Source organism: Oncorhynchus kisutch, linkage group LG9, assembly GCF_002021735.2.
Source record: "Oncorhynchus kisutch isolate 150728-3 linkage group LG9, Okis_V2, whole genome shotgun sequence".
NCBI classification, from domain to species: Eukaryota; Metazoa; Chordata; class Actinopteri; order Salmoniformes; family Salmonidae; genus Oncorhynchus; species Oncorhynchus kisutch.
In genome coordinates, this window is record NC_034182.2 from 12,273,110 (window position 1) to 12,289,855 (window position 16,746).

Sequence of the window (16,746 nt, forward strand, 5' to 3'; positions counted from 1 at the left end):
ACTGATTTCCTCATATGAACTGTAACTCAGTCAAATCTTAGAAATTGTTCCATGTTGCATTTATATGTTTGTTCAGTATAATAACTTTGGACATGTGTGCATTCCTTTCAAAGTAAGTGTCTTACTTTCTGTATATCATGTTATCATTTCTACTGCAGCAAACCGTAAGTATGTATGGAGCATAATGCATTTACAGCTTTATTGACATGTTTTCTAGTACTGGTAATAAATCATGCATTCCGATTCTCGCATAGATTGTAATGGACATTTATGATGCATGTGAAATATTTTTTTGAAGGTTGTACTGATTATAATGAGGTAATGCTAAGCTATTTGCCAGATATGTGTGGCACCATGTTTGTTGACATTATATAACGCATTCTGGGTGTCACGTAAACGTCTGTCAGACCAAAGAGGTTATAACAAAATGAGGTGAAGGGATGGTTCACTCATTTTTTGAGTAAACCTCCAGAAGTGAATGAAGGGAAGTGAATGATGGTAGACGACACAACTCCTTCAACATGCATACTGCAAACAGATCAAAACTCATCTTATCTCCTTTTCTTATCTCTGGTTGATGCAAAAAAAACAAGCTGCACGCACAAACTACCAATTGTCTGATTATTTTCGATTTATAGAAAGTGTTTTAATCAATTATTTGAATCCGTGGTGAGCTCACCCATTATGTGGTGAATTGTAAACAGTAATTGCTATTAGCTAATTAATATTATGGTTTCTGTCAGCCATGAGTTAGCTAAATATGACCTCTTGTGTTATGTCAATCTTTCCTCAGTTAGTGCTAGGGCTAATGTAGGGCTAATGTAGCCTACATTTTCCAGGTTTGGATGACTGTGTTATGCTGTCGCTACTTCTAGTCACACTCAGGACATAACCTTATAAGGACTGTGTTTGTGCAAAATGTTTCTGTGAAAAAACAGTGTGGCCAGCTCAAATGCTGACTGTTGCGTCAATTGAAACTGGACGTTCTAAATAAGCGTTCTAATCACACCGGTTTGAGTGTAAGCTGCAGGGACCACTGTAGAATGATCGCATCTGAGTGTTGGTACATGTCAAAATGTTAGCAATGTAGAGGGTCCTACATGTACATGGAACCCAAAAGAGTTCTACCTGGAAATCAAAAGGGTACTCCTATAGGGACAGCCAAAGAACTCTTTTGGAACCCTCTCTTCTAAGAGTGATAGACTAAGCACCGGATATTTTGTGAAAGTTACATGCGTTAATAGCTTTTGGTGTCAAAACCAGAGAGAGTGACAGACACCAGCGAGTCATGAGTAAGCAATGACGCCTTGAGCAACCCGTTTACATATTTCTCTCTCTCTTCACAGCGACACCGTGTCCTATCCTCTCCGTCATCCCCCCCCCCCCCTCCCTCAATTTCCAAGAATGGTGGCTGGGGACAGGGGACAGACAAGACTTCCCAGACTCTCTCAGGCAATTCTCACTTCTCTGCCACTCTCACTCCTTTTAGCTACGGAAGTGTGGGACCATTTTAATCCTCTTCATCACTCAGAGCGAAGGATGTCCCCAGAGACTGATCCAAGGTTGGTTTTGCAAACCCCCTCACCCCACCCCACCCAACCCCACCACCACCACCCCACTGAGACAGGCGAATGAAAGGGCAGACAGACTCTCCCTACCTACCAACACTCAATCTTCCCCAGGTGCCCAGAGAACGACTGACTGAGCCTCCAGCCTCAGAAACAGGAGCATATAAAGTGGGTGGGGGGGGGGGGGGGGGGGGGGTTGAGGAAAATAGAGCGAAATAAAAAGCCCATGTCTAAACCCTGCATACATTTCCATCCTTCTACCACATAATAAAAGTTTTCTGAAGTGAAAGATGGGAGGCTAGGGGATGATGGAAACGTGTAATAAATCCCTGCTTTTATACTATTCGGTGGTGAGGAGAATAAATTACTTGTCAGGCACTGAACTTCGTTTGTGTTTTTGAGAAGAGGGGAGGAGAGAAATGCAACATTGTTATAATCTTTCACAAAGGTCCTACTCATCTCTAACTCCATCTGGCTGTTAGGCTGCTAGGCTGTTAGGATGTTAAGGCTGTTAGGTAAGACTGGGTGCTTTAGAATAGGCCCATTACCTGCTGCCATTTGTCAATTCCTGACACAATTACATAATTGGGTTGTTCTAAACTCTGCAGGGACCACTGTGCAGTTGTATGTAAATTTGAAAGCCGTAGATGTAAAAGTTTGAAAATTCAAATGAAAGGTCCTCGCTGCCAAAGAAAGTAATTTCCAACTGCAAATAATTCCCTTTGCAATACATTGGGGAGATGCTGTTTAATGTAACAAGGTATACAATCGTTTTGATAGATGATGAGACAGGCATCAGAGTGTAATGAAAAAGAATACAAATAAGATTAAATAAATACCCCAAAAATGATAAAATACCATTTAGAAGGTACTGAACAACAACAACAGCCTTCAATGACCAAGAAATATAAAAAACCCATGACTCCTATTCACTTATTATCGAATATAACCCAGTAATATGACTGCACATCTCTCTGTAAGATACCTTAAATATCCTACAAGCTGTCAGAACTCTCCATCTAGTCTCCATGGTTGATCTGTGGACTGTGGTTTGTGTGAAAAGAGCCATCCTAACTGAGCATGGTGCAGATAGATGACTTCAGATGGGTTCCACCTCCTTCTACAGCCCTGAAGCATGCACTAACGCACACACAAATTGACTCACACACACTCACACACACATAGCCTGCTACAGCCCTCTTGAGATCAGAGAGGAATTCCCGTAGAAGTCTAGCTGCTTCTGCCAAAGGGAGGTTAGGGACTAATAAGTGTGTGTGTGTGTGTGTGTGTGTGTGTGTGTGTGTGTGTGTGTGTGTGTGTGTGTGTGTGTGTGTGTGTGTGTGTGTGTGTGTGTGTGTGTGTGTGTGTGCGTGCGTGCGTGTGCCCTCTCTCTCTCTCTCTTCCTCTGACTCATTCTCAGTAATTTCTCTCTGGTACTGTAGATATTCATGCTCCAACACTTTGTAAAAGTGAAAAGTAAGAGGGTCAGTTTGTTCAATTAGTTGGAGCAAACAGCACTGGGAGGCCTATCTGTTACCAGCATGGGGAGGCCCATCTGTTAGAAGCACTGGGAGGCCTATCTGTTAGCAGCATGGGGAGGCATATCTGTTAGAAGCACTGGGAGGAATATCAGTATCTGCTGTAGTTAACAGGCATCTGACAAGCTACTTTTACATCCTCCAGCTTGTTGATGTTGATCACCTCAGCACAACAAAGCAGGTGTCTTAGCTCTCACTAAATGCACAGAGAGAGGAAAAGCGAGAGGAGAGAGAGTGTAAGAGAGAGAGAGAGAGATTGAGGGGGCGTGAGAGAGGGAGAGATGGGGTAGAAGGAGAGAGAGAGTAGGAGAGAGGGGGAGAGGGTAGACAGAGAGAGAGAGGTTGACAGAGAGGAAGAGAGATAAACCGTGTTAAATTGCTCTCCCTTGTCCCCGGGTTGGAGGCAGACACTGATCATTGTAACAGAGACACTATACATGTGTCATGCCGACAGAGATGTAATTCTGGCCCATTCAGATCTGGCGAATCAGACCCCGCTGCAACACCATCCATTAGTGTGAGTACGCGTGCGAGAACACTTCCTGGTCTCGCACAGACATCTGTGAGCGGTTCGCCAACCTGCCAGGTGGAGGTTCAGGCTCATGCGTGTCTGTGAGCAACTGGTCTGGTCTGGGTTAGACAAGAAAGGAACAATAAATGGCCAGACTGATTGTGTCTGTGCATGTCTAGTAATACATTCTATTGATGCCTAGTATAAGAGATGTCAAAGGTCAAATAAATGCTTCTGGATACTGTTAGAACAGGTTGTTCAACTCACTCTAACCATATATGCTGTGTTCATCCAAGAAAGATGAGTAGATTTCTAAAGACGTGTTCGGATCCTCCTTAGCTTTACCAACTTTTTTTATTTATTTATTTATTTTACCTTTATTTAACCAGGTAGGCAAGTTGAGAACAAGTTCTCATTTACAATTGCGACCTGGCCAAGATAAAGCAAAGCAGTTCGACAGATAAAACGACACAGAGTTACACATGGAGTAAAAACAAACATACAGTCAATAATGCAGTATAAACAAGTCTATATACAATGTGAGCAAATGAGGTGAGAAGGGGGTTAAAGGCAAAAAAGGCCATGATGGCAAAGTAAATACAATATAGCAAGTAAAATACTGGAATGGTAGTTTTGCAATGGAAGAATGTGCAAAGTAGAAATAAAAAATAATGGGGTGCAAAGGAGCAAAATAAATAAATAAATAAAAATTAAATACAGTTGGGAAAGAGGTAGTTGTTTGGGCTAAATTATAGGTGGGCTATGTACAGGTGCAGTAATCTGTGAGCTGCTCTGACAGTTGGTGCTTAAAGCTAGTGAGGGAGATAAGTGTTTCCAGTTTCAGAGATTTTTGTAGTTCGTTCCAGTCATTGGCAGCAGAGAACTGGAAGGAGAGGCGGCCAAAGAAAGAATTGGTTTTGGGGGTGACTAGAGAGATATACCTGCTGGAGCGTGTGCTACAGGTGGGAGATGCTATGGTGACCAGCGAGCTGAGATAAGGGGGGACTTTACCTAGCAGGGTCTTGTAGATGACATGGAGCCAGTGGGTTTGGCGACGAGTATGAAGCGAGGGCCAGCCAACGAGAGCGTACAGGTCGCAATGGTGGGTAGTATATGGGGCTTTGGTGATAAAACGGATTGCACTGTGATAGACTGCATCCAATTTGTTGAGTAGGGTATTGGAGGCTATTTTGTAAATGACATCGCCAAAGTCGAGGATTGGTAGGATGGTCAGTTTTACAAGGGTATGTTTGGCAGCATGACTGAAGGATGCTTTGTTGCGAAATAGGAAGCCAATTCTAGATTTAACTTTCCCCCCTCACTGTACACCCAGCAGCGTGAAACTTGTCCCTTTCTTCACCCCATAGCGACCTCATCTGGTCATTATCTCCGCCCGGCGTCCCAAACTCCTCAAGCGACGGGGCGAAATAACACACACATTTCAGCTCTATATACCCCAAAATCAAACTTGATTTTAATCAAATGAAATTTCAGATTCAGTTTTCTCTCATGATTTGTTGTTGTATATGTAAAGCCCGCTTCAATCAATTTACCCAATTAGAGCCTAACTAAACATAAAAACTGCTTAAATTAACATTGACCTTTTGGCATGTGGTTATTCATCACATATGTGTCTTTAGGTCTGTAATGAACATAAGAATGTTAAGGTTGAGTCACTATATTTGAATGAATCTGTTTGTTTACTGAATCACTAATTATAGTGATCCCAAGTCATCCACCCACATTTCACTAGATGCCAAAACTAAAACCTAACATTAGACTACAAACTCAGTGATTTATACTAGATATATTCATTGCATGATTAAATTAGGATTGTACAGCTAAGAACCAATAGTGCCTGTATGCAAAGATACATCTGCCATTACATTCTAAACTGCAAAGAGAGAAATTTCAGAAATGTGGTGAATAGCTGAATAGGCATCAACGATTCAGCTCCACACAATCCTATTCAGACTTATTTTTATTTATTATTATTTATTATTTTATTATTATTTTTAAACAACAATACCACCTTTGGTTTTGCAATGTACTTTAACCATGATATTTGACCCCTTCTCTGAAGATGGTTCTTTCTACAGCCGGAGAGTAAAACTGAAGTCACTGGAGCAGAACTATGCAGCCAGTAAAGTGCTTTTGGGTCGTGCAGGCAGATTCACACACTCCTCTCTAGCGCTCTCCTGCACGCACGCACGCACACACACACACACACACACACACACACACACACACACACACACACACACACACACACACACACACACACACACACACACACACACACAATAACACAGTTCTGCAGTGATTTTGTGTAAGTTGCCTATGGGGTATATAGAGCTGAAATGTGTGTGTTATTTCGCCCCGTCGCTTGAGGAGTTTGGGACGCCGGGCGGAGATAATGACCAGATGAGGTCGCTATGGGGTGAAGAAAGGGACAAGTTTCACGCTGCTGGGTGTACAGTGAGGGGGGAAAAAAGTATTTGATCCCCTGCTGATTTTGTACGTTTGCCCACTGACAAAGAAATGATCAGTCTATCATTTTAATGGTAGGTTTATTTAAACAGTGAGAGAAAAAAAAAAATCCTGAAAAACGCATGTCAAAAATGTTATAAATAGATTTACATTTTAATGAGGGAAATAAGTATTTGACCCCAACATGACTTGGTACTTGGTGGCAAAACCCTTGGCAATCACAGAGGTCAGACGTTTCTTGTAGTTGGCCACCAGGTTTGCACACATCTCAGGAGGGATTTTGTCCCACACCTCTTTGCAGATCTTCTCCAAGTCATTAAGGTTTCGAGGCTGACGTTTGGCAACTCGAACCTTCAGCTCCCTCCACAGATTTTCTATGGGATTAAGGTCTGGAGACTGGCTAGGCCACTCCAGGACCTTAATGTGCTTCTTCTTGAGCCACTCCTTTGTTGCCTTGGCTGTGTGTTTTGGGTCATTGTCATGCTGGAATACCCATCCACGACCCATTTTCAATGCCTTGGCTGAGGGAAGGAGGCTTTCACCCAAGATTTGACGTTACATGGCCCTGTCCATCGTCCCTTTGATGCGATGAAGTTGTCCTGTCCCCTTAGGAGAAACCCCCCCCCAAAAGCATAATGTTTCCACCTCCATGTTTGACGGTGGGGATGGTGTTCTGGGGTCATAGGCAGCCTTCCTCCTCCTCCAAACACAGAGAGTTGAGTTGATGTCAAAGAGCTCCATTTTGGTCTCATCTGACCACAACACTTTCACCAAGTTGTCCTCTGAATCATTCAGATGTTCATTGGCAAACTTCAGACGGGCATGTATATGTGCTTTCTTGAGCAGGGGGACCTTGTGGGCGCTGCAGGATTTCAGTCCTTCATGGCATAGTGTGTTACCAATTGTTTTCTTGGTGACTATGGTCCCAGCTGGCTTGAGATCATTGACAAGATCCTCCCATGTAGTTCTGGGCTGATTCCTCACCATTCTCATGATCATTGCAACTCCACGACGTGAGATCTTGCATGGAGCCCCAGGCCGAGGGAGATTGACAGTTCTTTTGTGTTTCTTCCATTTGCGAATAATCGCACCAACTGTTGTCACCTTGTCACAAAGCTGCTTGGCGATGGTCTTGTAGCCCATTCCAGCCTTGTGTAGGTCTACAATCTTGTCCCTGACATCCTTGGAGAGCTCTTTGGTCTTGGCCATGGTGGAGAGTTTGGAATCTGATTGATTGATTGCTTCTGTGGACAGTTGTCTTTTATACAGGTAACAAACTGAGATTAGGAGCACTCCCTTTAAGAGTGTGCTCCTAATCTCAGCTCGTTATCTATATAAAAGACACCTGGGAGCCAGAAATCTTTCTGATTGAGAGGGGGTCAAATACTTATTTCCCCTCATTAAAACGCAAATCAAGTTATACAATTTTTGACATTCGTTTTTCTGGATTTTTGTTGTTGTTATTCTGTCTCTCGCTGTTTAAATAAACCTACCATTAAAATTATAGACGTTATCGTTTCTTTGTCAGTGGGCAAACGTACAGAATCAGCAGGGGATCACATACTTTTCCCCCCTCACTGTACGTACACACATAGAAACACACAGACACACACACAGACACACATACAGACACAATACAAGAGTCTCTATGGGTGCAGAGACTGCTGTCTGTCTGTGGTTGACCCTCTCCGTGTCTGTCTATAGGGGGAAAGGTGTGACACTGCACAAAAAAAGAAGGGTTACTAAATAGTACCAGGTAGGGGTTCTTTGGCTTGTAACCATAGCAGAACGTTTTTTGAACATTCAATAAGGAACCCTGCTCATAAGGTTGTAAATTAAACTTGTACTGTATATAAAGAACCCTATCATATGGTTACAATAAGAGACATTCAAAAAGGTTGTAGTAGCACCAAAAAAAGGGTTCTGCTATGATTACAACCTTTTTGAGAATTATATAGAACCCTTTTTTTATGGTTCTTTATAGAACCTTTATGGAGAACGGTTCCATTAAAAAAAATCCTCAATCTGAAAGGTTCTTTGTAGGTCCTTTTGAAGAACCATGAAAAATGTTTTTCAGGTTCTTGTCCGGTTCTGGCATTTAGGTCACCACCGACTGGTACATGTCCCTGGGCCTGGACATGTTGATCTCCCCCTCTAGGATGGAGAAGCTGTCATAGTTAAAGTATGGGGATTATATTGGGGGGATATAGGTAGCACACAGGAGGACATTTTTCTCTGTTAAGATAATTTCCTTTTGAATTTCTAGACAAATTTAAAATGTTCCTGTTTTGACTAATTTAACGGAGTGAGTTAGGGCTGCTCTATACCAAATTAGCATACCCCATGAGTCTCTTCCCTGTTTCACACCTGGTAGTTTGGTGGATGGGACTACCAGCTCTCTGTAACCTAGAGGGCAACCAGTGGGTCCATGTTATACCATGTTTCTTGTAGGATGACAATGTCTGTATTTCTTTCATGAGGTCCAGGTTCCTGCTCTTTAGGCCAAAGGCAGATGACCTCAAGCCTTGGATATTCCAGTATGAGATAGTGAAGGCTTTGTGTTCCATAAAGTGTCCAATGTTATTGGTCGTGTGGAGCCTGCTGAGCATCTGGTACATGCCATTGGCTTGGGCTTGGGCTAGTGTGAGAGTGGGGGTTGGGTCTGTTTGCCTGCTCAAGGCCTGGGCATATGTTCAACTTCCATGTTGAGGCCCTCTTTGCGGGGGTAGTGCATGGGGTGGGCGGGAGGGGCATAGGTCTGATCTGAGGGGGCCTAAATTGGGTGTGGTATGGTTGACTTGGGGGGGATGTTGATTGGTTGGGGTGGAGGTGTGGCTGGTGGTGTTGTAGGCTGGATGTAGGTCCTCTCGATGTGGGTCCTCTATGTGTAATTTGGGGAGGGTGGGTTTCGCTGGTCTGGGCGGGTGTCTATTGATCTGTTGCTCTTGTGTGAAGTGTTGGGGCTGCGTTTGAGAGCGATGTCCTTTAGGGTCCGGGCAAAGGTGAGAACTGCTGCCTTGTATAGGTGGACCTGGCCATAAAGGCTGTTCAAGTCCAGGGTGGAGTGGTGGGCCAGGTAAACACTTGGTTTTGAGGCACAGTCACGGGAAATACTTCTGTTTACCCACTGTATGGTAGCAAGGTGGAAGTCTTTGTGGTAGCAGGGTGGATATAACCACTTGTGCATTGGGGAAAGTAGAAGAAGCTTTTTCAAACACTCTCTTGAGTGCTGTGGCCACCCTTTCCTGCTGTGCTCTCAGGTTGTTTGGGCCTGTGTGTATTATTATGTGGCTAGCTGTACCTAGTTGGTCCTCAGGCAGAAGGTCTAGGGTGCGCTGGGTGTTTTGGCACATGTCCTCAGTGGGTGTGGGGGGGTTGTCAGGATGGGTATTAGGGTGGCTGACAGGGGGGGGGGGTGCTCAGAAGGGGGTGAGATCCCCTGGGCTTGGGGTTCTTCATTTGTCTGTCCAGCTGTGATGTCGACGTGGTCAGGGTCTGAGGTGGACTGTTCTGCTGTGGTGTCAAGACTTTTGTCGGGAGCTGAGGTGGGCTGTTCTGCTCACTCCTCTGTGGGGGTGGCCACCTCTCTAGTGGGTTGTTCTCTGTCACACACCATCCCCCTCACCCTCTCCTCCAGCAGTCTGATCCTCTCCTCTAGTGCTCTGTTTGTTTCCTGCTCCTGTTTCCTGTTGAAGTTGTCTCACCACAGTCCAGAGTGCAGATATGTCTCTCTCCACCTCCAGCTCTCCGGGTCTGGTTAAGGGGGTGTTGTTGTGCTGGACTATTGTCTGGGTCTGTGCAGACTGGAGTGTCTGTTCCAGCTCCAGCTGCCTTACCTCCAGCTGGGTGAATGTATCCTTCATTTCAATGAGGGAGTAGCACTCTGTGCTGGGAGGTTGACTTACTTTCTGCTTGGGGTTACTCGTCTGTGGGGTTGTATGAATGAAGACGTCTGGTCTGACCCGCTCGGGTTTGGGGGTATCTTTCTCAAGGGAGAGCTTCTCCTGCTGAGCTAATTCTTTGATTAGGTGAAAGTCCAGCTGAAACTGTTTGGGGTTGCCCTGTACCAATACTGTTCCAGACTTATAAAGATTTATATTAGCTGACTCAGAGTCCTCGTTGTATAGTATCCTGAGTTTCCACCCCTTGGTAACAACCCCCCACCCCCCTTAACAGAGTGGTAGAGTGCTAATATACCACTGTGCCATGCCAGGAGATGGTCTGTGTGGAAGATGAGGTTGCTGATGTTCCCATTCTTATAATAGTCAGCGAAAAATGTCTCTTGATTTTCCATAAAGACCTTCATTTTGTGCTCTTTTTGTGTCTTATCATTCTTTACATACACAGGGTACTGTATTTTAATTAACTCTGAACAGCGGGAGGCAGCTTCTAATGCCTCTCCATTTGGTTGGAGTAGACTGTTCAACTCTCCTGCCATTGTTGGGCTAACGGGCTTTGACATCTCTGACTTGACACGTCAGTGCTAATTGAGGTTGTATCAAGCTTGGCAGCCTTAATTTAACATTCAGTCCTTATAAAGTAATGTAATGTATTTTTCTTCTTGGCTTTTGGAAATAAAATATAGCTTCAGACTAAACATTACTCACTCCGTTCCAGGTTGGATGGTGTTTTCAGGTTTCTTTTGTTTTCCAGAACATTTGCTGTATATCTTTGGAATAATAATCTTTAGTAGTTGTAAACCTTCCACGTGATTCTGTATTTCCGTCCAAAATCAGACGAAAGGTTTTAAGTTTTGATTTGGAGTCAAGGTTATGTTGTAGAGGGTAGCATCCTGTTTAGGTCCCTGACAAAAAAATCCAAGTTTATCTAACTCTAAATCTTTTTTTTAAGAACATGCTGAAAAATGCAGGAGCTCATCTGCTCATGACCTCTCCTCTCTCTCTCTCTGTGTGCTTTTCTGAGACAATGATGAATTACATCAGCCCCTACCCTTGATCCTCAGAAGCCCATAATCAAGGACAAGGATCTGGGAGAATAAAGCCACCCGGGGGACAATGGCTGACAGTGAAGGATAGGCCTCCACTACGTTGTCAATGTCATCCTCTTCTTTCTCTTTCTCCTCCTCCTCCATATAAGCTCTCTACTCCCTCCATCATCAATCAACACAGCGTCTTATGCGGTGTCTCATACAGTGCTGTGGTATGGCATGATGAACAGTCAGATAAAGGCAGACACCTGTGTTTTAATCCACAACTGATCTGTGGGGACAGGGTGCCTGAAAACAACGTTTCCACATACACACACACACACACACACGGCTTTAGGCTGACTCATACAATATTATCGTCTGTAAAATGAGTCAGACCTCCACCATAGTTGAGGGACAGCGAGGATTTCAGACAGCGATGGAAATTCAAGTCTGGTGATTAAATCATTAAATCCTACAAAGCTAATTAAATAGCTCGTTGAGATAACCATTTAATGAATGATTCTCAAAGAGATGTTTTGTCTTCGTTCGTCCATCTGTGGTGCTTTGAATCCCTCTCCCATGCCAGTTGAGCTGCTATAGAACAGTCATTGTGTGCTGGTGCTGGTATCTGTTCTCTGTTCAGGGCTGGTGACTAAAGCTCACAGTCCTTTACATTATGGAGATCTGGTTTCTCTAATCCCTCGAGGCTTACGCACACACACTGGCTAAGAGCCCCGGCAGACACACAGGCTCTCTGGTCTCCAGTTCCCAGGGTTTATCCTCTCTTCTTCACCCCAGCAGGGACAACAGCAGGCTGGGGTGATGTAAGGTCAGAGAATCCCTCTCCTGGTTATAATGGTTGGTTTAGGGTCAAAGCTCTACAGGCTGGCAGAAGGTTGTGCTGGGTTGCGTTAGGCTTTTGCCCTAGTGGCAGGTACTGAGCTGGGTTGTTGTCGCCTGGGGGACAGAGGCTGGGATAAGCTGGCATTGCTCCAGGAGAAGGTAACTGATTCAGAGCCGTGTTCATTATTGCTGGCCCAGTCAGCTACTGCCTCTCTCTGCCAGATCTGACCAGGGGTCTGGAGGCAGAAGATGAAGATTTCCTTAATGATCATTAGAGAGAAAGGTGGCTGGAGGGTGTTGTCACTGTGTCCTTTCATTCACCAGCCATGGTGACTCATGGTCAGTTCCCTCCACTCCGTGTCAGCCACTTGGTCAGGCCTGTCGAATGCCCGCCTGAGGCCTGTCATGACAGGCCATAGTCAGGGCCTCTGTCTGGATGTCACTGGAGCTACTGCTCCACAGTCTGGAGGTTTGGAGGCCCTGGCCTTCTCCAGGCACGTCTCTGAATCTGCCTGTCGGTCTGTCTGTGTAACAAGCATGCTCTGATACTAACTATTGGAGAGTGGAGGAGGAAGAGAAAAGGGGGAGAAGGGGAAAGGGGGTGCAGGAGGGGTGAGGAGAGGTTGTCGCTTTAGGCTATTCCACGAGGGCATGGGATCTTCTGTGGATCTCCTTCTGGTGATTCATTTAGGCAATGCCTTACAGCCTGGATGATCATATCACTAGGCATATCCCTCCTCTAGCCACTAGGCACCCACTATTGCACAAGAGGAATAGGGTTATGTCTGTCCTAATCTCAACATCCTCCAAACGTATTATAAGCCATGCAGTACCCCTCCCCTGACATTACACATGGATGAATGCAGTGTCATGAACTGGCCTGATCTTGCCTCGAGGTGTCCACTACTACACAAGAGGGATAGGCTAAGAGACAACGGGGTTAAATTAAGTCTGCTCTAAAGTCTAACATCCACCAACATGGGTGGGTCCTTCTAGGATGTCAGTCTCTCGTCAGCACTGTCATGTACTGGCCTCGTCTAGCCTTGAGGCAGCCACTGCTACTCAACAAGGAGAGGCAATGGGAGAGACGTTTGTCAACACACACACACACACACAGATACACACACACACTAAACACGCACACCGACAGGCGCGCACACGCACACACACACACACACACACACACTGATGCTGGTCATTATAACTGTCAGTCTACAGCTGTCCCAGTCTCCCCACCACAATGAGGTCCAGTCATGTGGAACTGTTCAGGGAACGGTTCAGGCTCAGTGAACCTACGTTCATCCCTTGTTTGCTAATCATTTGCTGTTATTATCTTTTTTGGACGCATCTCGTCTGGGAGCCCTGGTTTGTTTGCTAAATGTGAATGGAATTAATTCCAGATAATCAAAGGTTAATGAACAAATGAAACAAAGGTCAATTGGATAGGTATTTATGAGAGGTTGTTACCAGAAGGGAGGCAGGGGAGCTGAGAGGAGACACACACACACACACACACACACACACAGAGAGGAAACAGGGATTGTTACTTCCTACCAAGCTGACGCTGAAACATGGTGCTCATTGTTGCATGTCTATTGACTTTCTCATCTGACTATCGTGTGACATTAGTTACTAGGCTAATTGGCTGTCTGTTAAATCTTCTGTCTCCCTCGCTCTGTGTGTGTGTGTGTGTGTGTGTGAATCCTCCATCTCTATGTTGTAATCCAACTCTTATCCTACAGCTGGAGGAGAGCCTGTCATCTGGATGTCTGGACGGGAGAGAGAGAATACCTCCCATCTGGATCTCTCTACCTTCCATCTGGATCACTCTACCTCAATCTCTCTCTCTCTCCATGTCGCATCTCTCTGTCTCTCCCTCTCTTTCACTCTATCCCTCTTCCTCTCGGTCTCTCAAACCCCCCCAGTCTCTTCCCTCTCTCCCACGCCTTCTCTCTCATGCTCTCTCTCTCTCTCCCTCTCACTCCTTTCTCTCTTCTTCTTCACACGCAGAAACAGGAAAATAGTGTACGACACTGTCGCAACCTATCGTCAACCTGAATGCTCAAGGTCTTTCGTTCCCTCTCTCGTTCCCTCTCGGTCTCTCCTGCTTTCCCTCCCTCGATTTCCCCTGCCTCACGCAAGAGGAGAGAGTCAGCTAGTTAAAATGGACACACCATTTCCTCTCTCTACAGACATCTCCCATCATTAATGGTTAGGTGCATCTTACACGTTATGGTGAAAACATCCTTAATATGCCTAAAGGGAGCTGAGACGTGCTTCACGAATACAAACACACTCTCTGGAATCATAACTCCTCGATTAAACAGCAATTACCACAGCTGCTCAGTAGCAGCACGCAAGGAGGAGCGTAAGCGGTGGTGGCAGTCATCATAGTAATAATAATATTCAATAATAATTCAAACACCTTACAATCACTCCTTAATTCAATCACTGGCAGAGAGAGAGAGAGAGAGAGAGAGAGAGAGAGAGAGAGAGAGAGAGAGAGAGAGAGAGAGAGAGAGAGAGAGAGAGAGGTTGGTCTTATGACACTTGTGATTACATCCATGTAGCCTGCTGTGGCCTCATTCTGTTGTTCCTCTCTTCCCCTTTCCCCCTCGCCTCATCCTTCTCTCTTCTCCTCCTCCCAGCTTCTCTTCATTAAAACCACTTCAGAGGGACAGTCAGTCGACTTCTCTCTCCTCTCAGACTCCTCACACACATACATGTAGGCACATAGACAAACACGTGTACGCGCAAACATATGGTACATCTTCCGGACCACCCTCGTGTGTGTGTGTGCGTGTGTGTGCGTGTGTGTGTGTGTGTCCAGAGACAGCCACAGACAGGGTAGTGGGAGGATCATGGTGTGTGAGAAAAATTACGCATTTAACTATTAATATTTTAAAAAATCAGGTAACAATGAATACTTAACAAATAGTAAGACATTTCTGCTCTACTAATGCTGTGTTTTTATGGTCTCCACTCTAGCTCCCTGCAGGTAATCTGGGCGTATGGTCAATAATGGGTTTTACTAGAGATAGTTTAGGAGTAGAACAATCCCTTATTGTCTCAAAATCATCCTTGCATCTGGGAGACTAAGCCAGGTGGGGGTTAAAACAACACCGGGTGCAAATAACCACAATATGTAACCAAAGTGGCTTGTGGTGCCCCCCAATCTGCATGGGAGGGGTGGAACCAGCCATGACTAAGCATTCTTAGTGTCAGCTATATAAGAACGAACATTGTCTGTTAAGGTTAAGCCTCAACAACACATTTTAGAGTGTGGGGACGACAGCTTCATTATTGCAATAATTAATCGACATTAAATAAAGATATGTGTTTGAAGAAATGACATAGTCTCTCTCAGTACAAATTTCCACGACAGGTGTTAGTATTACTCCACAACTAGAATACAATACACAGTGTAGTGGAATTAAAGCTGTCCGATCGGGAGCAGGAAACAAGGAATGGACATTTACTTCATTCTAATCACTTAGGACTGTAATTGCCCCCTACCCAGAGCCTACTGAATGAAATATGTTAGTTTGAGTGTGTGGATCTGCAGGGTATTCTCGTTTAGCTTTTAAATGTGTTGCTCAGCATCGTATCAAATGGACAGACATACAGACAGCTTCACTGCTGATGTTCGGGCCTGCTTCTTTCCTCTTCATCCTCTCCCTTTCCTCTCCTCTTCCCTCCCCCTCCTCCCCCTCACCCCTCCAGCCATGTCAACATCTGCACAGCCCTAGCAAGGCTAAACATCTGAACAGCTGACTGTTCACTGTCACAGCACACAGCCCTTAGCACAGCACAGCACAGCACGGAAGAGAGCAGCACAACAACTAAACCCACAGTATAGAAACCCACAGTCAAGTCACACAGTAGAAACTAGCAGCATTGCTTACAGCAGTAAGCACAGCAGGGGCTCCAATGCTCACTGATGTATATCTGTGAGTTTTGGGGGAAATTCACGTGTCTGAATTGACTGTTTGAATGTGGTGTCTGAATTGATGCCATATTCCCCAAGCAAACATTATGCATTTCAGTATATGGGAGATGAGGTGTCATTTGATGTTTCCCTTCTCACACTAAGAAAAAGAGACATCAGTGATTGCTGGCAAACCCGAGCACTCTCAACAAAAACACAGAGACAAGTTAAAACCACTAGAGACTTTATCTGATGAAATAAGTGTTTTTTTATGCTGACTGTCAATCTGTAGCTGACAGGTACTATCTGACAGTTAATATCACTGATGTTTTTAAAAATATATGTTTGAGACTGCCATTTACTAGGGCAGCTACTGTTGTTCAGAGTGTCTTGAGCATGTTTTTGCTATTCCACGTACCTGTTTCCCGGGAGATCTGCACGAAGGCCTCGACACCGCTCTCGCCGTAGTTCCCCTCGGAGGCGAGCGTGGACACGTAGTTCCATCCCATTGCCGTGACGATGTCCATCATTGCCTGGGCCTGGTAGGAGTCCGGAGGAACGACGCGGGAGAAGAAGTCATACCTCGTGTTGTCACTGAGCTCCGGGGCCGTGGACGCATAGCTGATCTGAGGGATCTGAGGAGAGAGGGAGAGAGAAAAGAGGAACGGGGTGAGTTAGGACGGAGAAGGAGAGGAGAAGGTGTTTAACATGTTATAACTTAGATTGGGAGCCAAGGACACGCACGCATGATCTGAGGGGATTCTGAGGAAAGACAGAGTAAGCCGAGAGAGAGAGATGAAGGGATGCGTTGAGATAGATGAGAGTAGAAATGGCGTCACTCTTCAGAGGATAGGGGGACAGAATGAGAGGGTAATTACTGATAGCGTGGCACTGAAGAAATGGAGATAGATCACACTAGCCAGAGGTCATATTCCATC

General features: G+C 45.1%; 1 protein-coding gene across 2 annotated transcripts in view; it reads right to left on the reverse strand.

The window, feature by feature from the left end:
* The window catches only part of LOC109896752 (metabotropic glutamate receptor 8), a 217,558-nt gene that overhangs the window by 106,858 nt on the left and 93,954 nt on the right, over positions 1-16,746 (reverse strand). For both annotated transcript variants that reach the window (XM_031831890.1, XM_031831891.1), the window contains exon 3: positions 16,227-16,443. In XM_031831890.1, coding sequence (XP_031687750.1) covers positions 16,227-16,443 — 217 coding nt within the window. The remainder of the gene's footprint in view (positions 1-16,226; positions 16,444-16,746) is intronic.